The 24,016-nt window shown below is 42.4% G+C and overlaps 3 protein-coding genes across 8 annotated transcripts in view; all 3 read right to left on the bottom strand.

Moving 5' to 3' along the window:
• LOC139560294 (homer protein homolog 3-like) overlaps nt 1-1,564 on the bottom strand; it is a 29,047-nt gene extending 27,483 nt beyond the window's left edge. The window contains exons 1-2 of one of the 5 annotated variants that reach the window (XM_071376942.1): nt 924-1,564; nt 530-574 (exon numbers count right to left, since the gene is read on the bottom strand). In XM_071376942.1, coding sequence (XP_071233043.1) covers nt 530-574; nt 924-928 — 50 coding nt within the window. In that variant the 5' untranslated portion in view covers nt 929-1,564. The other 4 variants (XM_071376938.1, XM_071376939.1, XM_071376940.1 and 1 more) reach the window with 4 other exon arrangements.
• A 275-nt stretch (nt 1,565-1,839) lies between these two features.
• Nucleotides 1,840-17,789, bottom strand: LOC139560293 (regulator of nonsense transcripts 1-like). 2 transcript variants are annotated; one of them, XM_071376936.1, is made up of 23 exons: nt 17,070-17,789; nt 16,364-16,500; nt 16,148-16,237; nt 15,810-15,977; nt 15,441-15,621; nt 14,951-15,112; nt 14,741-14,828; nt 14,379-14,477; nt 14,072-14,180; nt 13,820-13,979; nt 13,600-13,718; nt 13,253-13,417; nt 12,681-12,795; nt 12,422-12,565; nt 11,631-11,844; nt 10,818-10,935; nt 10,546-10,702; nt 10,131-10,273; nt 9,688-9,862; nt 9,417-9,498; nt 8,943-9,337; nt 8,718-8,837; nt 1,840-8,560 (listed from the first exon to the last, which is right to left on the bottom strand). In XM_071376936.1, the coding sequence occupies exons 1-22, from the start codon at nt 17,235-17,237 to the stop codon at nt 8,721-8,723; spliced, it is 3,306 nt and encodes a 1,101-aa protein (XP_071233037.1). In that variant the 5' UTR covers nt 17,238-17,789; the 3' UTR covers nt 1,840-8,560; nt 8,718-8,720. The 2 variants fall into 2 exon arrangements, with proteins under 2 accessions (XP_071233037.1, XP_071233038.1); XM_071376937.1 differs by having other exon boundaries at nt 14,744-14,828.
• A 100-nt stretch (nt 17,790-17,889) lies between these two features.
• LOC139560297 (pyroglutamyl-peptidase 1-like) lies at nt 17,890-23,343 on the bottom strand. The gene is made up of 5 exons (XM_071376945.1): nt 22,651-23,343; nt 21,883-21,924; nt 21,302-21,429; nt 20,846-21,078; nt 17,890-20,528 (listed from the first exon to the last, which is right to left on the bottom strand). The coding sequence occupies exons 1-5, from the start codon at nt 22,679-22,681 to the stop codon at nt 20,315-20,317; spliced, it is 648 nt and encodes a 215-aa protein (XP_071233046.1). The 5' UTR covers nt 22,682-23,343; the 3' UTR covers nt 17,890-20,314.
• Between the last annotated feature and the right edge of the window lie 673 nt (nt 23,344-24,016).

The raw sequence follows: 24,016 nt of genomic DNA, 5'->3' as shown, positions 1-24,016 counted from the left end.
ATTTCTCCTGGACAATGGTGACACTGGATGTGACCCCACTCCTTGCGGGTGTCTCAGGGAGAGTTGAGTTATGTAACAGAAAAAAACATTTCCACTACACACTTGTACAAGTGTGTAACAGGACAGATATAATCCCCCCCCCCCACACACAAATTATTATTCTCTCTCTTGTCCTGTAAAAGAAGAGGTCCTATTTGCATCCCAAGGTCATTACACCATTTTTTTTACCATTCTTTTATCTCTTAATTTGGACTATGTAGTCAATATGTCTCAACTGAAACAAGGACACAGACAGAAGGGGATATGAGGTAGGTGCTCAGGGTCAATATGTCTCAACTGAAACAAGGACACAGACAGAAGGGGATATGGAGTAGGTGCTCAGGGTCAATATGTCTCAACTGAAACAAGGACACAGACAGAAGGGGATATGGAGTAGGTGCTCAGGGTCAATATGTCTCAACTGAAACAAGGACACAGACAGAAGGGGATATGGAGTAGGTGCTCAGGATGTAATATAACAGCAACTCACCTTTCTCGATGTTGCGGATACATCTTATAAGGCAGCAGAGGTATTCTTTCTATGGAAGAAAGAAATTAGCACACACTGACTGCATACATCAAGATGTTTCCATACAAAAAAATGTTTTAACATTAATACACAACTGGACTAGAAAATAACAATTATGATAGATCCAAGTGTTCAGGGTGCCCTCGCTGCTTGTCAATGTATCTTTAGAAATGTATAGGTACCCTACCTCAAGAACAAGGTACTCCAATATTAAAAAGCATTGTCCTGACCTTTTGAGATATGGTCCCGACTGACTGCAGCATAGCCTCAACTTTTCTCTCATAGCAACAGTCATTTACCAGCGTCCAATGCAATGAGTCAGTGAGAGTTGAATAGAGTTACTCGAGACACTCACCCCATTGCGTTGTAAAAGATTAATAAGATATATTGGTCGAGCTGCAATGTGGGCTTCTTTATGTTGAACACTGGAGCTGTAATCCTTCCTCTTATTTGTGTCAGTATAGGGATGCTTCCGTATACCACCGGAATTGCACTGCAAAGGGCAAGAATTGGCTATGAATACTGTGGACATTCGCTGTCAATAAAATGATATGCGCTCTGTCCCTTCACTTGAAAAAGCTTGCCACGACGTCGGACATCGATGCCATCACGAAACTGGAGCAATGTGTATCATTGGCCACAGTCCGGCAGTCCATCGTGTGTAGATTTCTCAGTTTTTCTTTCTGACTGCACTTCAGTAACCTTGTTGTAACGCAGTTCCCCGCGAAGCTCAGGTTGTATTCCGCTTGAAGGTGCAATGTGTGAGTGAAAAGCGTGCAGTCTTCTACACTGGTTAGTTACCAAGTATCGCTTGGCATGAGATACTTTTTTTATTGGTTACATTTCATATCCAGATAACACCAGCTGCGCGCGGTGCAGCGCTCTAATGGCTACAATTTGCTACAGTTGGGGTTTCAACCCGTCTACATACACCCCCACCTGCTGGTTACCGTTTGGTAGTGGGTTAAATTACGTTTAATCTAACACCGACAAAACTCACTACAGTAGTTTAGAGTCTACTTCACGGTTGACCATTAGCAAATAGATTAGGCGTAATAAACACAAACCAACCTGTATTTAATTTTCACATAACTCACATTAAAACAAATTCCTTGGGCTCACAAGGACACAATAGCGCAGCCCCATGTAAGCATGAGATTAGGGCCGCCCAGCCCAGATGTGAAGTCTATGAGCTCAGTGCTAGTAGTCGAGTTAATCATAATTCCTGTCATTTATTTAAAAAAATTAGTTGAATTGTCCATCACTTAAAATGAGTGAAAAGAAACCTTTATTTTTTTCAAAGATGTTACAAGGATGACATTTCAGTGAGAGTATAACAGATGACCAAATAATCATAATCAAGCAATTTCCAAGAAGAAAGAAACATCACTTCACTCCAAAGTAAAACCCCCGCAGAAGCAAATAATGAAAATAAATAATACTAGGGTGACACCAGCTATGGGGGGAGAAAGAGGACAAATCTAGACTATTTTGTGTCCTAATTGAAGGTTCTTGGCATTCCAAAATTCCTGTACCCCTTGAGACACTCAAGAGTGGTGTTTTGTTTGAACTATATTTGAAGATGAACAAAGATCAGTTACCATATGTAGTGGACCAATATTTAATCTACTTGAACTCATTTCATACCCTAACCATTTAGTTGTTTTGCAGCAGCAGTTTATTTTATCTTCAGTAGTTCCCCTTTTGAAACAATAGGCTAATTTCATAAAGATACATGCATGTTTAGTGATGAAACCTGATAATTGAGGTGTACTATCGAACAGCACATGCACAGGTTGTCAGATAGGGAACGCTGTCGGAAATAACACATTTTCATAATTTATCTGGAGGGATGTGGTTAATGTCTAGAAGATATGGATATCTGCAGATCTTTTTGGTAGGTACAAACACATTTAGTCAGAATGGGTAGCATCTTAAAATGTCTTTCCACAGGTGTTCATAACAGAAAATGTTGAACCACATTAGCATATGACAATGACTTCTGAAAATCATACCCTAACACGACTCAGCAAAATGACATAAAAATGATTGTCAGATGACACTATCACACATGGAATGGAGGGTACCGTAATGAATCATGAGTGATGGTTACATACAATTCAGAATTACAGAGTGAAAGATTTCAGACCTAAAACTCAACACGGCAGGATTAACACAAAATACTACTTTTACACGTGAGAAATTTTACCATCAATGATACAAATTACAGTGCCTTCAGAAAGTAATCACACCGCTTGCCTTTTTCCACATTCTGTTGTGTTAGAGCCTGAATTGAAAATATATTAAAATTGAGATTGTGTCACTGGCCTACATACAATTCCCCATAATGTCAAAGTGGATTTATTTTTATTTTTAATAAAAAATAATAAAAAATGAAAAGCTGAAATGTCTTTAGTAAATAAGTATTCAACCCCTTTATGGCAAGACTAAATAAGTTCAGGAGTAAAAATCACTGTGTGCAATAATAGTGTTTATCATCTCTGTACCCCACACATACAGATCATTGTAAGGGCTTTCAGTCGAGCAGTGAATTTCAAGCGCAGATTCAACCATAAAGACCAGGGGAGGTTTTCCAATGCCTCGCAAAGAAGGGCACCTATTGGTAGATGGGTCAAAAAAATTAAATAAGCAGAAATTAAATATCCCTTTGAGCATGGTGAAGTTAATAATTACACACTTTGGATGGTGTATCAATACACCCAGTCACTACAAAGATGCAGGCGTCCTTCCTAACTCAGATGCCGGAGAGGAAGGAAACCATTCAGGGATTTCACCGTGAGACCAATGGTGACTTTAAAACAGTTAGAGTTTAATGGCTGTGATAGGAGAAATAAATCCTCAGTTCAACATTGTAGTTACACACAATACTAACCTAAATGACAGAGTGAAAAAAAATGAAACCTGTACAGAATTACAAATATCACAAAACATGCATCCTGTTTGCAATAAGGCACTAAAGTAAAACTGCAAAAAAATGTGATAAAGAAATTAACTTTGTCCCGAATACAAAGCGTTGTGTTTGGGGCAAATCCAATACAACACATTACTGAGTACCACTCTCCATATTTTCAAGCATGGTGGTGGCTGCATTATGTCATCAGTAAAGATTAGGGAAGTTTTTGGGGGGATAAAAATTTACAATAGAGTTAAGAACATGCAAAATCAAAGAGGAAAACCTGGTTCAGTCTTCTTTCCAACAGACACTGGGAGACTAATTCACCTTTCAGCAGGACAATAACCTAAAATACAAGGCTAAATATACACTGGGGTTTGCTTACCAAGATGACATTGAATGTTCAGGAGCTTTGACTTTAAATCAGCTTGAAAATCTATGACAAGACTTGAAAATGGCTGTCTAGCAATGATCAACAACCAACTTGACAGAGGTTGAGAATTTTAAAAGTAATGTACAATTCAAGTTAGTCCTAAATATTTCTAAAACTAAAACCATTGTATTTGGGACACTAAACATCAACTAAATCTTGTAATGAATAATGTGGAATTTTAGCAAGTTGAGGAGACTAAACTGCTTGGAGTAACCCTGGATTGTAAACTGTCATGGTCAAAACATGTTGATGCAACGGTACCTAAGATGGGTAGAGGTCTGTCTTCTTAACTATCGACAAGGCAGGTCCTACAGACCCTAGTTGTGTCTCACCTGGACTACTGTCAAGTCGTGTGGTCAGGTGCCACAAAGAAGGATTTACAATTGGCTCAGAACAGTGCAGCATGGGTGGCCCTTAAATGTACACAGAGCTAACAATAATATGCATGTCAATCTCTCATGGCTCAAAGTAGGAAAGATTGACTTCATCACTACTTGTTTTTGTAAAAAGTATTGACATGCTGAATGCACACCCATGCATATCCCACAAGACATGCACAATCCCAAAATCCAGAACAGACTACACAGTACTACATAGAGCCATGACTACATGGAACTCTATTCCACATCAGATAACTGATGCAAGCAGTAGAATCAGGTTTAAAAAACAGAAAAATACACCTTATGGAACAGTGGGGACTGTACACATGGATGTTGTATTGTAGATATATGGTAGTAGAGTAGTGGCCTGAGGGCACACACACTTAATGTGTTGTGAAAAGTGTTATGAAATGAAATGTTACGTAATATTTTAAATGGTATATTACTGCCTTAATGTTTCTGGACCCCGGGAAGAGTAGCCTCTGCCTTGGCAGGAACTGATGGGGATCCTTAATAAATACAATAGAAATACAACAAAATAGAATAAGAGGTATGAATACTTTCTGAAGGCACTGTGCATCAATAACAATTCTCCATGTGACAGGGTAGGTCTACATGTTTGAAGATGTATGTATTGGTAGTTTTATCAAAACTAAAGGACATTCAAAAGGGGAAAGTAAAATTTTAACTTCAACTGGATAAAAGGGTTCTCGCAATCTACCAAATACATTTTTTTCCCCCAAAGGGGGGGATGTGGTAGGCTTGAAAACCCGACCCTAGACAACACAGTGACTAGGGTCTGGTTTAAAGTATGGACTCTTTGCATAATGGAACTACGTCACTACTTTATCCGCTTAAAATAAAATAGTAGCTAGAGATCACAGAAGTTATTTTTAATGAGTGTAATTAGCAAGTGGCTAGTTTGCATAAACTACCTTCAATAAAACCACTGCAAAAGTTTTGCCTACAAACTTTGGTTTAGAATCGCAACGTTCTGGCATGTCTGCCTCATTGTTTGTTGGGAGACTCCCCGGGAAAATATTTTTTTCCCCTTACACTACATTACCAAAAGTACGTGGACACCTGCTCATCATTCCAAAATCATGGGCATTAATATGGAGTTGGTCCCCCATTTGCTGCTATAACAGCCTACTCTCTTCTGGAAAGGTTTCCTTGGAACATTACTGCGGGGACTTGCTTCCATTCAGCCACAAGAGCATTAGTGACATCCGGCACTGATGTTGGCCGTTTAGGCCTGGCTCGCAGTTGGCGTTCCAATTCATCACAAAGGCGTTCGATGGGGTTGAGGTCAGGCCTCTGTGCAGGCCAGTCAAGTTCTTCCACACTGATCGACAAACTATTTCTGAAAGAACCTCGCTTTGTGCACAGGGGAATTGTCATGCTGTTGCCACGAAGTTGGATGTCCAAAATCATCAATGTCATTGTATGCCTTAACATTTAGATTTCCCTTCACTGGAACTAAGGGACCTAGTCGAAACCATGAAAAACAGCCCAACCATTATTCCTCCATCCAAACTTTACAGTTGGCACTATGCATTGGGGCAGGTAGCTTTCTCCTGGCATTCGCCAAACCCTGATTATTCCGTCGGACTGCCAGATGGTGAAGCGTGATTCATCTCTCCAGAGAACGCATTTCCACTACTCCCGAGTCCAATGACTGCGAGCTTTACACCACTCCAGCCAACGCTTGGCATTGCGCATGGTGATCTTAGGCTTGTGAGCGGTTGCTTGGCCATGGAAACCCATTTCATTAAGCTCCTGATGAACAGTTCTTGTGCTGATGTTGCTTCCAGAGGCAGTTTGGAACTATATGTTGCAACCGAGGACAGACTAATTTTACAAGCTATGCCCTTCAGCACTCAGCGTTCCCGTTCTGTGAGCTTGTGTGGCCTACCACTTTGCGGCTGAGCCGTTGTTGCTCCTAGACGTTTCAACTTCACAATAACAGCATTTACAGTTGACTGGGGAAGCTCTAGCAGGGCCAACATTTGACAAACTGACTTGTTGGAAAGGTGGCATCCTATGACAGTGCCACATTGAAAGTCACTTAGCATTTCAGTAAGGTCATTCTATTGCCAATGTTTGTCTATGGAGATTGCATGGCTGTGTACTCGATTTTATATACCCATCACAAACAGATGGGGCTGAAATAGCCGAATCCACTCATCTGAATCGGTGTCCACATACTGCTGGAAATATAGTGTAGGTAGTGACAGTTCCTCTACGCCAAAAGAGTCCATCATTGGGGGCGTTCCTGTGCCCAGGCGTTGCAGACATTTTAAGTATCAGCTAACCACGTCATATGTTATAGCAATCTGTCAGTCAATGACACAGTCGATGACAGGGCACGCAACCACTGATTGATACGTGCAATGTCTGACCAGGGGAACACAAGCATTGAAACCAGACCCTAGTCACTGGTCGCGTTCCCCTGCTCAGACATTGCAAGCATCAACAATTGGTTGCATGGCACGTCCTCGACTGTGTCGTCGGGGACCAGATTGCTATATATAATTTGGATAGTTGATATGTAAAATATCTATCCAGACGTTGTACGATCTGGCCTGCATCAGCAAAGGAACGCACCCACTGGTTAGCCTAGGGTCAGGTTTGAGACTAGATCTGTGGTGGGGGCTACATAAATCTACACCATAACCTTTCATGGGCACTAAATATAAAATTACCTACTGTGTCTACAACACCAATATACAAATATTTATTCTCATCCTCTGCCACATACTGACAGAAATGCCTTCCTTCGGTCAAGAAACTCAGCAAGGTATGGCCAGAAATTATATATATATATATTTTTAAGTGAGTTCATAACCTTCATTCAGTTATCATTTTCACATGGGCCAATGACAGCCAGTACTGAATACCTACATTTAGCAGTTGCCAGAGGCTTCTAACCTTCCTCAGTAGTCAGGTCCAGACTTCCACTTGTGAATACTGCTGAGTCTTATCCCAGTAGTATTCACACACTTCATTACTATAACCTCTCTGAACATAAATTCTTGTTCCCATGCAACACCTCTTAAGAGTAGTTGACCAACAAAGTAAAACATGATTTAATACATAATTTCATGTTTAAACTTGGGTCTCTAGGTATAACCTCCCTGCTTAATGTCGATTAATGAATTAGCCATGTAGCCATGCAAATGATATGTGCATTCTACAAGTGCTTTCTTTGTGGCATTTGATGTCTGTGAAGCTGTGACTCATTTTAAAGTAATAATTTGGAGGTCATTTTAAAGAGCAAGTGATGACTGCTTTTTCGATTACAATAAGTTGGTTATGGTATTCTTTTTACTCATCTTTTTGTACTACAGATACCTCAGAAAAAAACTAAAACCTGTCTCGCAAACTACAGATCTTTCAAGTCCACCACTTCAGATCTCGAGACAATAATGTTTCCTTTAATTGTTTCAAGAGCCATTCCACCACTTATCCTTCAGAAAGACCAGAGCGGAAAGCCAGTGAAATTCACCAGCTTTCAAAACCTCTGCAACAACAGACCTCATGTAGAAAACCTTCCAACTCAAAGTTGAAAAAGATGAATGGTCAGTATTCTTCCGACTCCTGCACCATTTGATTCCGTTTGAGACGTTCAACAAGACCATTCTTGGTCTGCCCAAAACCTCTCTCCTCTCGCTCAAACATGTTCAAATGCAGAGCATGAGCACGGATCAACTTTGAGGTTAGAAATTTTCCCAAATTGACTGACTGCTTCAAGAGTTTCGTCCCCTTTTTCCCCTCTCTAGCTGGCAGGAGACGGTTTTGTAGAGTGAGGTTGGAGGGTTGTGTGAGAACTCTTCTCAGTCTCTCTGCTCCGAGAACAATGTCCTCAGCCAACTAACTCGTGGTCCCTGGGGGAGAAGAGGTGGCAGGGATGTGACTCCTGTGACCCCATTGAGGATCCATGACCTTTCACCCCTCGACTCATCAAAGGGCTCGTCGCTCCGACGCTGCTACCCCAACGTATGCTGCTTCTCCTTTTCTCCGTGTGCGAGCAGCGCCTTCTCTCTCCCTCCTCCTCGCTCCTGTCCTGTCCAGCTCTACCCCCATTTTGCTCTCACTCTTGTGATTGGTTGGTTTCTCTCTGTCTCTCTCCTGTTGCTTTCACACAGTGGTGCTTCAGTTGTAGCAGTGGAAAACGGGTATCCATATGTTCTTTTTTTGATATTACCCAGATTAAAATGGCGACGAACTAAGCTCAGCACAGGCCTAGCTCCTTTTCCCACAACCTAAGAGTCAAATAAAACAAATATTACTTTTATACCCTGACAAAGACGAGATATAAAACAGCTTCTGGTATCCTATTTACTCCACCTGATATTACTACAGCAACAGTTGGCTTAGCTCATAGAATATAGAGAAAAAAGTTCCAGTGTAGTCTCTTACACTCTAGTACTGGGACAGTCCAGTCACACCATGTTGATAGGCTCTTTCCCCTTGGTAGGTGGAGTCTTGGGAGAGGGCCACGTCAATCTGGGACTTGAACTCATCGCCAAGGTAGCTGTCCTGTAAGAAAAACAACAAAGGAGAAGCTTTTAGCCTGCATGTACATGTCTGTCAGAGCAAGAATGTCTGCTATGAGAAACAAATGTAAATGTTCTGCTGCCTTACCTGAGAGAGTTCAGGCTGGGAGAGGCCAGGCTGGCTCATCTGGGAGGGCTGGCTCATGGTGATGTAGCCCTGGGTGAGGGGTCCCTGGGAGAAGGGCTGGGAGCCCAGGTCCTGGCTGGCCTGGCTGCCACTCATGAGGCCGTGCTGCCCGCTGCCTCCGCCGTGGTTCCCCATGCCACGGCTCCTCTGGCGCCCACCTCGCGCCCCTCCGCCGCCCGCCTTACCCTTCATACCTCCACCACGGCCTGCTGGGGGGCAGTGGACCTGGCCCAGGTAGCCTGGCGGCGGCATGGGGGGCATGACCAGGTTGAAGGGGATGTTCATGGAGGCCATGGGGCCCGGGCCAATCATGCCGATCTGGTCGTGGGTCTGGAAGTACATGTTGGATGAACGTCCTAGAAGAAAAGAAAACATATTGAACAACGGCAAAACAGGTAAAGAGACACAAGTTTACAGTTTGACATAGTCTCTCACCAGTGCTGCTGCGGTCATACACAGATCCAGGAATAAGAGCCTCCCTTGCATCATACATGGCTGTGCTCATGAAACGGCCCCCCTGAAGAACCCACACATGGAACAAACATTTCAGTAAGCCTGTAAACTGTAACACACACAGTAGCCTATGCACATCTTTTTATAATGGTGTACTGTCTACTGGCAAAGTAAAATCATGAAAGTAAACACCACGCACTACATAAAGTTGTACATAATCCAACACACATGGGTTTAGGGGGGGACGACTCACAGGGTTGATGGCGTTGACCAGCTTGCGGGGCTTGCTGAACTGCATGAGGCTCTCCCTCAGGTTGTTGAGGGGTCCCTCCACCAGAACCTTCTGCTCCTTGTAGTAGTTGAGCAGGTGGTTCCACAGAGGCTGCTTGGACAGGGCCTTGGGGTTGCCCACGATGATAACCCCATACCTACACACAAATAGGACATAGTTCCTTTCAAACACTTCCTTCACAGATATAGAAAATAATATGACGTAAATAATTTATCTTTGCAGTGTGACAGTGTTTCTGCCCGAGTAATGACATTTTGCTCTGAGGATTTAGAAATTGTTGACATAATTCCAAAGACAAATATTAAAATAGTCTTGCAAAACTTGAAAGACAGGATAATGCTATGATTTTTCTCGTTATCTGTTGAGCATCAGGAGACAGAGAGAATGGTCCATGTGTTTTTTACCTGGCCCTGGTGAGAGCCACGTTGAGACGGCGTGGGTCGTTGAGGAAGCCAATGCCCTGGTGCTCGTTGGCTCTGACACAGGACAGGATGATGAAGTCCTTTTCTCTGCCCTGGAACGCATCAACGCTGGCTATCTCCACCTCCTGAGGACAGCCAAGAAACAGGAACGCAATTAGATAAGCTAACATAGACGCACCATTCCACCATCCATTTGAATGTTTTAAGTGAAGGCCAAACTGGATGAATGATTCCATGAGCACATTACTAAACCAATGTAAACTGGTTTATTTAGATTTATGGACTCCCATTTCAAGCTATAACTATCTTTAAAACCTGCTACATTATAGTGAGAATATGACTGACAGACTGGAGTGAGATTGGTCACATATTGTAGAGCCAAGCCTGTGTTTTGTACCTGGTAGAGCTTGGTGTGGAGGGAGCCGCTAAACTGCATGTACTGCACCAGGTAGGACCTCTGGCCCTCGTAGGGGGTGATGATGCCTATCTGGTCAGGCTTGGCCCCGGCCTTGAGCAGCCTGGTGGTGATCTTCTCCACGTTGGAAGCCTCAGTTCTGTACAGCAGGAGAGTGAAGAATATTCACAAAACATACCCTTTTTATGACTGGAGTCATAAATGGTCAGTGTACGAAAGCACTGAAATGACAAATGCTTCAGTTTGTCAAATACCTGTTAAGATAGGAGGTTCCAGAGCTTGCAATTTCTTCCTGGCCCAGGGTCACGTAGAAGAACATGGGCTTGTCTGGTTGTGGCCACTGGAAGTCAAAGCCTTTCTTGATGCGGTCAGCTGTGTAAATAAAATAAAAATGGGTCAAGAAAAGGAGTTAGTAAAATGTACATTTAGGTTCATCCAGATTTAAGTGTAAATGAAGCCAATATCATGTATTACCTTTGTTATGGGTGTTTTACACCTGGTGCAAACTGAGTAAATATGGCTGTTATAAGGCTATTCATAATTGTTCTGTTTTCTTGGTCCTTAGAGACATGATCTAAAGTACCCAACCAGTTTGTAGACAACAGGGAGCCCATTCCCCTCTTGCTGGACAAGCACATCAGGAAGACAAGCTAACCCTCACTTGTGTTTACGAAGATTCTATAGACGAGTTGGCTGACAACGTCCAAAAATGATGCGCGTAGGCAGTGTGGTGATTTTGAACGGTTAGATAGCTTGCCATGTGAGACATCATAGTTGGCCCGTGTCAGCTCGTTGTATCTTGTTATCGATACCATGTCTTGACTCATGTCATGTCTATGCTAATATGGTTCACTAGCTAGCTAACAAGCAACTGTAACAATGTATTTGAGAGACAAGTGTTCATTGTGCAAATGCATTTATGTTTTCAATAAACATTTGGAGACTAAATATAGTTTACATGTTGTCAACCCAGTCTGTTCTGCCCCATAGTTGCGCACTCCTCGGTTTTGTTGCTAAACAACCAACCTGTGTACACACTGGCCCAGTTCCATTCCTCGCCGACTTACCTGCGGTGACTCCGTTCTGCAGGGAGCCCTCGTAGAAGATGTTGGAGGGGAAAGCGCTGAGGGCCGGGTGCATACGGTACTGCACCTGCAGACGGATGGGCCTGATGCCCAGCACCACCAGACGCTCAAACAGGGACTGGGACAGGCCCGCCTTGGCGGCCTTCTTACACATCACTACTGGACCCAGCTGGCAGTGGTCTCCCACCAGGATCAGCTGGAGAGAAACAGAGAGAAATCATAGATTTAATACGAATAGAAAGGCTATTCCAATTCAAATCCAATGTTGTGTGGTGTAGGAACTAGTATTGCGCATAGTATTTGCATATGTGTTTATTTGCTATATTGTAATTACTTTGCCACCATGACCTATTTATTGCCTTACCTCTCTTATCCTACCTCATTTGAACATGCTGTATATAGACTTTCCTACTGTATTATTGATTGTATGTTTGTTTACTCCATGTGTAAATCTGTGTTGTTGTATGTGTCGAACTGCTTTGCTTTATCTTGGCCAGGTCGCAGTTGCAAATGAGAACTTGTTCTCAACTAGCCTACCTGGTTAAATAAAGGTGAAATTTAAGGAAAAAATTAAAAATATCACAACTCAGAGAAATTAGCGCCCGTCTCAGTGTCAAATTCAACCAAGCACAAACATCCGGAGAAAGGTGATAAATGTAACTGCACTTTTCCCTCATCAATACATTCTGTATGAGAAAGAGAGAGAAGTTGGGACCTGTCATGGAGCTAACTGACTGGACATAATTTATCGTAGAGATTGCCCTGAGACGTACCTGCTTGGCCCCCAGTATGACAGGCACCATACACTCTGGCTCAGTGGCCTGGGTGCTCTCATCAATGAGGATGGAGCGGAACTGCATCTTGGCCAGGCGAGGGTCTCCTGCCCCCACACAGGTACAGCAGATCACATCAGCATTCTGTGGAGCAGAGATGGCAGACGTGGTCAGTGATAATCAACTTCAGGAAGTAGTGGAATTATGCCATTTTAGGACTTTGTTTTAAGGGAGTGTGTGGAAAAGGAGCAGGTGTTACCATAAGTAGTTCCCTCTCGGCGGTGCGCTTCAGGGCCCTGTAGCGCTTCTCATCCGACGAGGACAGCTCCCCAGTCTCGTCCTTCAGCTGCTGGAGCTTCTGAAGCTCTGGTATACTGCACACAGATACAACAAAAACACAAACTGAGAAGCCAGTATTCTTTAGTGTGGAGAAATTATGTAGCCTATGATGAAGGTTAAGGTTCAGAAAAGCTGCAAGACAGAGGAAATGCCTCTGAACATGAACTGAGAATCCATGCTTTCAAACTGAGGCAACTGAGCCAAGTTCTCAAGTTCTCCGCCAGGGCGGCAGGTAGCCTAGTGGTTAGAGCGTTGGGCCAGTAACTGAAAGGTTGCTGGATCAAATCCCCGAGCTGACAAGGTAAAAATCTGTCGTTCTGCCCCTGAACAAGGCAGTTAACCTGTCATTGTAAATAAGAATTTGTTCTTAACTGACTTGCCTAGTTAAATAAAAAAATAAAAAAAGTGGAATCGATCCTTTGTCTCCTGAGTTAGCAGGACACCTGATAAGATAAAGACACCATTCCTCTCTCGATAGCAGTCCCAGGTTACCTGTCCATGTTGCGGATCTGGTTGTGCAGAGCCAGGAAGGACACAGGGGAGTCGATGGCCTCTCTGCTCTTGGCAGACAGCCTCACCACCTTCAGACCTGACATGTGGATCTTCTCAGTCAGCTGGTCCACCGCAATGTTACTGGGAGCACACACCAGCACAGGCCTGAGGACACACACAACTGGTGTTAGGGATGGACAAGAGCGCTAATAAAACCTTTAGGTTGGTCAATTTAGAAAAAATATATATTTTGCAATGACTAAGACTAATGTAGTTACTCTTATAGTGAAAGTTATTTACTTATAAGTACTGTATATGGTGTCCTCTATTAAGTGAACACATCTTACCCGTTGCCCTGTCTGGCCAGGTGGTACACTACAGTGGCAGAGGTGACCGTTTTCCCTGTGCCAGGGGGCCCCTGGATGAGACTGAGAGGACGCTGCAGCACAGTCTTCACAGCATATACCTATGTGATGACACATTTTAAAATGCCAAACTGTCAGCAAATATCATTTTAGAAGGGATAACTCAAATCTATTCATAACTTCTGCATATGGTAACACCCACCTGTGAGTGGTTGAGGTCAGGCAGGCCCTGGGCGGTGAAGCGTTTGGGCAGCTGACACTTGATGACCACATCCTCCACCTCGTGACCCAGCAGCTTATGGTAGATGTACCCGGACACAGAGGTCTCGTCCACGGCAAAGGTCTTCAGGGCACTCTGCATCCTGGAGGAAAGTTTGAAACCGTGTGTAATATTAAGTCCATTGCCAAGCAAGCCTAGCTAGTTTCATATCGATTGGTGTCAGAAGGTTCCTACCGGTCAAAGGAGGTGGACTTCCACACAAAGTCAACCTGGAAGTTGTGTGGTACTTCCACGGGAGCCCCAGCACTGCTCCTCAGCTCAATGGCTATCTCATCGCCATAGTCTATTGTCACAGGATTAAGGACTACACGCCACATAACACCTATTCCTTCCAGAGACTAATGCAGAGACTAATGCTATCAATGTGGTCAAACAGAAACACAATCATTTCCAAACAATTTTTTTAATTTGAATCAAATGAGTAACGAAGAGTCAAAGGTAACATAAAATAAGAGCATAATGATTTTTTAAAAAAGGATACTGTCTGGGACTTTGATGACATGTCCAATGCCTTTCCAGAGTGGGGCAAGGTCTCCCTTGTACCTCAGGCAAATCTCATCTCCCTGCATCAGGCGCATGTCTTCAAAAATACAGTGAATAGTAGAAAAAGAAGGACAGCGAGGACAAGGGAATTGGCTGATGAAAGGCACAATTTAGAATCCATAGATTTTAGGACATTAGTCATACAAACATAGAACCGTACACACACACACACACACAGACTCAAGACTAGAAGACACTCTGGCATGCTCATCAGTGAGAACGTGAGGGAGGTCGTGGCCGGAATGGAATGGACATGGAACACTCGTGGACACTGACGTTGATGAACAAAAAATGAATTACCACCTGAGTCCGTCTTGGGAAGGCTGAAATAAGCAATCCGCTTTTTATTGAGTCCCAAGTCCCACCTGACAGTAATATTGTCTTGGGTCTGTGAAACAAACAGACGAGACAGCAATTAATGAATCATCTAAAACCAAACTGCCTTTACCTTGACATCCAAAAGCAGGAGGAGCTAGCCTGAAAACTCCAGCAGAAAACAGTAGAACTTACCTGGGACTCTTTGAGTTTCTTATCGTAGTCAGCCTCCAGTTTGACCAGGGGGCCAAAGATGTTCTGGTACTGGTAGGCATCCTCGTAGCGCAGCAACACGTGCTGAGGCTCCTCGTCCACGCCGGGCTTCTCCAGGTCCTCCAGAGTGGCTGTGGGGTTTTCCTGGAGACACCCAGTCAAACAACAGCCACAGATAAAGAGTGCTGCTTACTTTGTTTGAGATTTAAAATTCATAATAAAAGCCAGTAGCTCTCCATGACCAAAGTAAAAGGCCACTGGCCTACAGTAAACCACTGGGTTAACTTATGCTAAATTTACATTTATGTAATTTAGCTGACGCTCTTATCCAGAGCCACTTACAGTAGTGAGTGCATATATTTTCATATTTTTCGGTACTGGTCCCCCGTGGGAATCGAACCTACAGCCCTGGCGTTGCTAGCACCATGCTCTATCAACTGAGCCACACAGGACCATAAGGTAGTTTATGAACCTTCCAGAGCTCCTCAAGCTTGTTTATCTGCTGGGCAGTGATCTGGCGGGCCCGGAGTTGCTCCTGCTCAGAGGGGATCTTAACCAGCCAGGACAGGAAGCAGCGGTCCTGGATCAGCGGCTGCCACTGGGAGCTGTCCCAGTTGATGTCTTTCAGACTGCTCTGACTGGCACATGGCTGCCTGTATTACCAAAAACAAACAATACGTCCATCAATGCACTCCACTACAAAATCACTTTGATTCAATGATAAGAGATATTGGATTATGGGTCCAAAAAAGGCCAAGAACATTTTGAGAAATAGGACATCTGATCATTGTGAAACAGAATGGTGCAATGAAGGTTATTAAACACCATGGACCTGCTTTACCTGCAAAGCAGTACCACCACAGAGTCTGCCTTGGCAGGGATGAACCCCAGGAGGAAGACGTTGCGACAGCCACAGTTGTAGCACTCCAGCACAGTCTCCCCCAAAGGACCATCCTTGTGCAGAGTCACCTCCTTGGACTTGGCTCTGACCAGGTGGTTCACAATGTGGCTGAGAGTAAAATATGAACAGATTCAGCAACATTTCTGATAGACATTTATAAAATGTCCTTTGGGACTCATGTGCCTGCATGTGCCTCACATTCTACTTTATGTGTGTGTATAGTCTTCCACATAGACGCCAACTACATTTTGCTAAGTTGGTTGGTCTTTGAAGCTTACCTGCCAGATGTATTGCCACGTCCATTGCAAAACCACTTCTTGCTGGTGTTGCAATACACCACGCACGCAGGATCATGAATGCCACAGTAACTTGGGAAAGCAAAACAAGGATAATGTCACAACCGTCAAAACTTTACAGGGAGGAAAACAAATATTTATTATGAACTCTGCAAGACAGCACCAAAATATCAATCAAAAGATATTTCTGAACATTACCTGCATGCATGGACTGGGAGGTCTTTAGTATAATAGCTGTCTTCCTCGTCTTCTTCAAAGTTCAACTCTGCAAGAAGTTGACTTGCTTTCACAACAGGGTCATCCCCATTCTGCAGAACTCCATCAGGCCCATTCACCTGGAGAAAACATGGAAATGTAATTTCAATAGCAGCGGGCAAAATAACGTAAATAACCTGGAAATGGACACCACCACAGATAACGTTTTAACTACAAGTGCATTTGACAGTTAGCTAACTAACGTTAGTTTACCATCAAATGCACTTGTAACAAACTCACAGCAGTTATCTAGCATGCCTGCTATGTAACGCGGGCAGATAATGAATTTAGGAATGTTACACTCAGTGCCATGGCGTTATCAAGAAAATGACAGGCTGCTTGACAATCCTGGTGTCCATCCCACAACGCGTACAAGTAGATTAACTAATACTAGCACGCTAAATTATATGTAAACATACTGGCTAAGTTAACTGGTTAGCCAGCTGCGTGGCCTCTGGGACAGATGCATGTGTTTTCTTTGTAACTATACAGCTAGCTACCAGTGTGCTAGTTGTGCTAACATAGCTGCTTCTGCTAATCAAGTTAGCATACTGGCTAGCTTCCAAGGTTCCGTATGTACAATACCCTGTAGCTTGTTAGCGAGTTTTAATTTTCTAGTTTGAAACCATACAATAAAAATTACACGGACCTGATTTTCCAACTGACTCTGCGTTTGGCCTGTTTGAGTCTGGCTCGGCAGGGTAAAATCCGTGAACTCATACTCCGAACCCTGGGTATCTGCTCCAAGCAACTCCGCTTCCTCTGTGTCCAGGAACGTGAGAGTCTGCGAGCTCGGCCCGTACGCCTCAACACTCATTTTCTCCACCAACAGTGATATTTCAGAATTCTATTTTAAATTCAATCGTTAACTAAGCAAAGTGTAGATATCCCTGCCAAAATTAAAGTTAAACAAATATCGAAAAACCTAAGCACATGAATAAACTGAGAACACACCGTCTCGTGAGCCTCAACTCCCACTCGAAGTAATGACGTAACACCTTGCACACAGCACAAAATCATCGAGCACATCAAAGGTCGTCAAATTTGACAAAAGCTGGATCCCTTCTAGCCATAACCACATTCAAAGTGTCCATGGCATAACGTTTACACAAAAGGTGAATCTTTTTCACAATCCTTGATTAGGCCTACAGTCAGAATTTGTTTATCATGTACAGTAATTTAGCAGATGCTGTTATCCAGAGCAACTTACAGGAGCAGTTACTGTAGGGTTAAATGCCTTGCTCAAGGGGCACACTGACAGATTGTTTTAACCTAGTTGGCTGAGGGAATCAAACCAGCAACCTTTTGGTAATAACACAACTCTCTTAACCGCTGGCCTACCTGAGGCCTCGCAAATGCTTACCCTTTCCTGGTAATATTATGTAAGTAAGATGACATTCAATCAAATTCTTTCCAATTGCAATAGATGTCAATTATGAATTCATAGGAAGAAGAGCACATACTACAGGTTTACCAATAGTTATTTTACTTGGTATGGCTTAAGCTTATTGGCTTAAATGTCCCTTTAAGTGGTTTAATCACAGCATTAGACCATATTCTGAAGTAGAGAATACAGATACCAAAGACAAAATAAACATTTCCATATCATTATTCATCACATTGCAAATATTGATTGTATATGCAATAAATTACCTGAGATAATAACACATGGTTGAAGTACATTAATCAAAGAAAACATATTGTTGTGTCCTTATATTGTACACTATACAATATTCTGATAGCTAGCCAGGTCAGCGGAATCAATCACCACCTTCCGGAGACACCTGAAACCCCACCTCTTTAAGGAATACCTAGGATAGGATAAAGTAATCCTTCTAACCCCCCCCCCCCCCCTTAGAGTTAGATGCACTATTGTAAAGTGGTTGTTCCACTGGACATCATAAGGTGAATGCACCAACTTGTAAGTCGCTCTGGATAAGAGCGTCTGCTAAATGACTTAAATGTAAATGTAAATTCTGATATTGTACAATTTCACAACAAATATTAAACACATGATGAAGGGGGGGGCTAGAGATGATACAAGAAATGGCACGCTACGTTGACCATTATGTCAAAGCGAGAGTGATTTGTGAGGGGAATAAGGAACTAAAAAGGGAACTATTTAAAATAGTGAGAAAGAAGCAGCCAGTCATACAGCTGTCAGGACGATGTGGCTTAAAAGCACACATCAGTGCACACTGAATATTCAAAGATGGCTGCATTCCAAACACTTAAAAGACACACCCTCTCCCCTCAAACTTCTGATGACGTACCATGACGTCTGACGAGTTTACGCTTGTAGGGCAAGGGGCAAGGGAGGAAGGAATTTTAAATGGACTGCCCTTGCCCGGAAATTCGTCACGCGAATATTGTGTTTTCAGCCACCGGTAGCTTGTGGGTGCTTTATATGAGCTACAGTCAATTATGATTGCATGTCGACCTATATTAAATAGTATTATACGCTTACTGTATGATAGCTAGCAAATTAATCAGCTAACTAACGTTAGCCTGCCTAGCTGGAACTTCTGAAGAAGGAAAATGTTTTATTTATACAATTTCCAAAAGCTAACCAAACAAAAACATAATTACTTTTACGAGACGCGAATTGAATTATGGGGCGTTTCAAGCCCCGAAGTGAACATAATTGTACACTCGCAAACTATCAAAAACGAGGGCTGAGGAACTTACGTTGCGAACTTCCCTTGCTTTGGCTAATCATTTGGACCGACGGCCGCAGGGATTACTCCAAGGGCATAGCATAAAGTGAGAATAAGTGGACTAGGGTGTGTCTTTTATGAGTTTAAAACGTAGCCAATGGTTCTCTCATCTACAGCATCATTTATTGGACCATTACAGTGTGTACTTGTGTTGCTGCTATGCTATGTTGTTGTTTTAGGCCTCTCTTTATGTAGCGTTGTGTTGTCTCTCTTGTCGTGATGTGTGTTTTGTCCTAAATTTGTATTTTATTTTTAATCCCATCCCCATCTCCGCAGGAGGCCATTTGGTAGGCTGTCATTGTAAATAAGAATTTGTTCTTAACCGACTTGCCTTGTTAAATAAAGATGAAATAAAATAAAAAATAACAGTTTCTTTGTGAAATACAGTCAAATAACAATAACAATAACCAGAGCCATTGATATAATATACGTGTGTACCAGAGGAGGCTGGTGTGAGGAGCCATAGGAGGATAGGCTCATTGTAATGGCTGGAATGGAATCAATGGAACGGAGTCAAACACGCTGTTTCCAAGTGTTTGATGTGTTTGGTACCATTCAATTGATTCCATTCCAACCATTAAAATGAGCCTGTCCCCTTATAGCTCCTCCCACCAGCCTCCTCTGATGGATACATCCATTGCTATGCCTATTCTCATTCATATACTCTCCCTTTCTCTAGTTCAGGCGGAGAGCTGATAGCCCTCTCTTTAGCTACTGCTTAGTGGGGTATCAGTTTTATCTGTCCTTAAAGCTAGAATCCTTAGATGCTACATCCATTTTTGGACTTGTGCTATATAACCATTGATTCTTGACGAATATAAAGTATGAATGTCTCATGTGCTTAGTTCAACTTTCATACCCCATCAGAACCCAAAATATAAGCTTGTACTCCAATGTTTGTAAGCAAAGTAAATGTAAACACACACACTGTATAGCCTCAAAACATGGTTAAAACTATAATTTTGATATCATGGATGGTCAGTCCGTGAATATAGCTCTGTCTATAAATTTGAGAGTGGTTACATTACTTCAGGCCCATCCCTCAGGTTTTTACCAAAACAGAGGCGGGGTCACCACTTTGCTATTGTTTCAATAAGGATTCCAGCTTTAAGTGATTTATCTGTCCATTGGGGACAGGAGCAGTGAGTTGAGGACAGAGATCACCGGAAGTAATTCTTTAGTGAGCATGCTGATGGTGGCTGCAGTGGTGGTGGTCATGGTCATCATCCTCAGATTGACCCACAAGCTCCAGCATCTCCCCCACTATGGCCTGCAAGGCTCTGCCTAGGTCCTGGGCACTGTAGGGCTTCTCTAGTGGAGGAACGTGCACAAACGCTGACCTGCCCTTCCCCAGATACAGCGACGTGTAGTAGGTGTAGTCACACAGGTATCTGACCGGATCAAAGGTTAAGTTAGGGTTAGAGACAACAGAAGACATTAGCTTTTATCAGAATCAATGGATTTGCCATTTAGGTAAATGGAATTTCTGAAGTGGCAACTTCAGATTACAAAGGGACAGACCACCCACATTATTATATAACATCTTATCAATACCTAGAAAGTATGCTACAATTAAAGATCATAGATAGGATTCATTTGTAATTTGGGTGAACTTTCCCTTTAATGTAGTTTCATTGAAAAAAGTATGAGATCATAAATAGTGGCATGTGACTGGTTGAATGAGAGTAGAGTCGAGCACAGCACTCACCGGCCTGCATCCTTTGATACTGCCACTGCCACGCCAAGCCTTGAGGAGTTGACCCTCTTGCAGACCAGGTCCATGTCTATGACTGAATTGATGCAGTCAGGACCACCGTCCATGCAACACTGAGAGTCTGGACAGAAGCTGCAGTTGTCCACCCGCTTGTAGCCATGGTTGTGGCCACATTTCTCCAGGGTGACTGTGGTGGCTATCCCAGAGACCCCGACATGGACCACCAACTGTTGACCCACAGAGAAGAGAATGTGTGTTAAATGTAGCCACTGTTAAATTAGTTATACCAATAGAGACTCTACATCATGTCATTATATTTCAAACTGTAGCCTAGGTGTCTGTAGTAAGGGTGCACCTGTCGAACACTATTACTAATGCCTTTTACCATGCAGTAAAAAAATATATTGTGAGGAACAACACTTGACATTTGCTGTGGTTTCCTGTAGCTACCTGTGGCTGATGCTGTTTCCATAGAGATGGCAGTAGACTCTGAACTGCCTGGTACTCCACTGGCACCTCACAGACATATAGGTCCACACTCTGACCCAAGCCCAACCGCTCCAGTTCCTGTACACAGAGGAAACAGGAAGTGTGTAAGGAACCACAAACCCTATTTAATTCGATAAAGCTTTATTGTTCCTTTTGAGGCATTTGTTGTGCCTCAAGGTTGTAAAAATCAGTTGCTTTTACATTTGTGATAACACTAATTACTATGGTAACAACATTGCATTCATACATTGTTAAATAGTGAAAAGTGATTACTTATTCATTGTTAAGTCATTAAGCATTTGCTGTTATGACAGAAGTGCTAAAGCAGATCATTCCTTTTTCCACTTGTGTATTAACATGAAACACTTATATCCATTAGGCCCTACTATGCAATGAAGTAATTATTCTTAAATGTCATGTAATGTGATACAATTTTGTGTTACTACTCATGTGGAAATCAATGTAAGGTGTTGCCAATAAGAATAGATCTCTTAATAATGCACCATACAGAACACGCAACAAACTCACTTACCTGCACTGCATCCAGCTAGCATTCACGGTGTGATCGCCAAAAGGTTCAAACCCTAAAAAAGGATAGATGATATTGATAGCCTTTTAAGTCATCGCCTAGTAACACCAGTATACACCAATGCCACATTACATTGTTATTTTTTTTATAGCTGCTTATCACTCTACCCCTATCTAAATGAAAGTCAGAATAATCTTAGTTCGAAAGTCTAACGGTCATCTCAAGTTAAGTATTATCTATTACAACAGCTGACATGTATAATCAATTGTAACACAATATATGCCAATGAGTGCATGGGTTTTATAGATGAGATGACACTATACTACAATTTCCATTTAAGTTATATCGGGGGAGAAGAGTAGGGTAAGAATATGCTTCTTGTCAGCACGAATTTAGCCAGCATCATTCACAATAGTATCACAATAATATCACGACAAGGCAAACATGTACCCATAAATGGCTGAATGGCTACAACGATCCATAAATGGCTACATTATCGCCTCTGACTTGATCTGTCTGTAATAGGTTGGTCTGCCTTAACATTACAATTCATACATTTCAACCTGACAGACAGGATTTGTGAATGTAAGATGAAGATGCACAATACTGTACAGTAGACGGTCAGTAGTTGTATAGTAGTTGAGGAACAATGTCGTTTTCAAGATGACACAATATACAAGTAATTCCAATCTTTAATAGTTTAGGCAACTCATTTTAATCAAAAGTTTATAGAGAACTGACAGCAAACTATAAGACAGTATAGGCTACATAAATCACTTACCTGTCACTATTACCGTCCTTTTAGTCGCCATTATTTGTGAGTTATAGTAAATTCTGCAAGAATGTAACGTTAATCTACTATTTTTCAACCCTGATGAGTTGAGAATTCCTCCTCGATTCTCTTCCGCTATCTATTCATTATTTTTGCAAGAGCTCGAGCGAGGGTTCTCGGTTTCTTCCAGTCCTTCTACGCTGTTGACAACACTACTCTATACCTCAACATCCAGCCACCTATCGCCACCTACTGCAATGGAATTCATGCTCAGCGCATGAGCTCATTTATTTGACCAATTTGGCTTAACCTTTTGTTGAAATTACATAATATAACCGATGTAAAATGTCTAGCTAGTTAGCGGTGCACGCTAGTAGCGTTTAATCGGCGACGTCACTCACACTAAGACTGAAGTAGTTTTCCTTAATTCGGTACGGGCCGTGGCTTTTGTGGAATGATAGGTAGCTATGCTTCGTGGGTGACCGATATCTGTGTGTTTCGAGGGTTCCTGGTTCGAGGCCAGGTTGAGGGATGGAAGCAAATACTTATATTGATGCTGTTGATCAGGATAAATTAGTTGGGCTCTGCCAAAGATGATCTATTATATTGAAAAGATAGCCCAGTAACCACTCTAACAGTGGAAATACATGTCCTCAATAGTCCACAATATGAGTCATAATACCCATAAAGCCTAGCGGTCAAACGGAAATGGTTCCAATAATTTGTCCACCATTCATTTTCCCCCATAGGGGATTTTAGAGGCACTTAAAATAAGGGCTGCGTTTCGTGTAGGCTTTCCCTGGCGTGAAATTTTGATAACCATGTACAGTTCTCTAGGACAAGGTGACTTTTATCAATATATTCGTCTGTATTTACCCCCCTATAATGAAATGCTAATTAGCTGCTAATGTGGCTATCATAAAGAACTACAAATGCCATAATGATCTGGACGAGACTGCCAATCGAGGCAAAGGTAAGAATCTCTGGATTAACTATCTAATGTTAGCTAAATGTAGTAATTAATAAATTGGCTACATTTCTTTAAATGGACAATTCTGTGAACTGTCTAGTGTAAGTTTTAAATTGACACAATAACTGTTAGCGAAGGTATCAGCTAGAGATGACAGGGATTTGTAGTTTTGCTACTTTGGTGCTAATTAGCATTTTTGAATCTAGGAGTAAATAAAGCCGAATATATTGATAAAAGTAACCTTTTCCGAGAGATTTACATCGTTATCAAAATGTCACGCCAGGGTAAGCCTACACGAAACGTAGCCCTTATTTTAAGTGTTTCTAAAATCCCCTTTGGGAAAAATTAATGGTGGAAAAACGACTGGAACCATTTCCCTGTTTGAACGCTAGGTTTTATGGGTAC

Source organism: Salvelinus alpinus, chromosome 30, assembly GCF_045679555.1.
Source record: "Salvelinus alpinus chromosome 30, SLU_Salpinus.1, whole genome shotgun sequence".
Lineage (NCBI taxonomy): Eukaryota > Metazoa > Chordata > Actinopteri > Salmoniformes > Salmonidae > Salvelinus > Salvelinus alpinus.
This window is presented reverse-complemented; position numbering and strand designations above follow the sequence as displayed.

What these genes read in the sequence shown, in the direction of transcription:
- LOC139560297 (XM_071376945.1), bottom strand. Translation starts at nt 22,681, where the DNA reads ATGGCGACTAAAAGGACGGTAATAGTGACAG. An exon ending in AAGGACGGTAATAGTGACAG is followed by an intron (nt 21,925 to 22,650) that starts GTAAGTGATTTA and finishes ATCCTTTTTTAG; the next exon opens with GGTTTGAACCTTTTGGCGAT. An exon ending in GGAAACAGCATCAGCCACAG is followed by an intron (nt 21,079 to 21,301) that starts GTAGCTACAGGA and finishes GTGGGTCAACAG; the next exon opens with TTGGTGGTCCATGTCGGGGT.
- LOC139560293 (XM_071376936.1), bottom strand. Translation starts at nt 17,237, where the DNA reads ATGAGTGTTGAGGCGTACGGGCCGAGCTCGCAGACTCTCACGTTCCTG. An exon ending in AGAAACTCAAAGAGTCCCAG is followed by an intron (nt 14,829 to 14,950) that starts GTAAGTTCTACT and finishes TTTGTTTCACAG; the next exon opens with ACCCAAGACAATATTACTGT. An exon ending in CAGATCCGCAACATGGACAG is followed by an intron (nt 12,796 to 13,252) that starts GTAACCTGGGAC and finishes ATCTGTGTGCAG; the next exon opens with TATACCAGAGCTTCAGAAGC.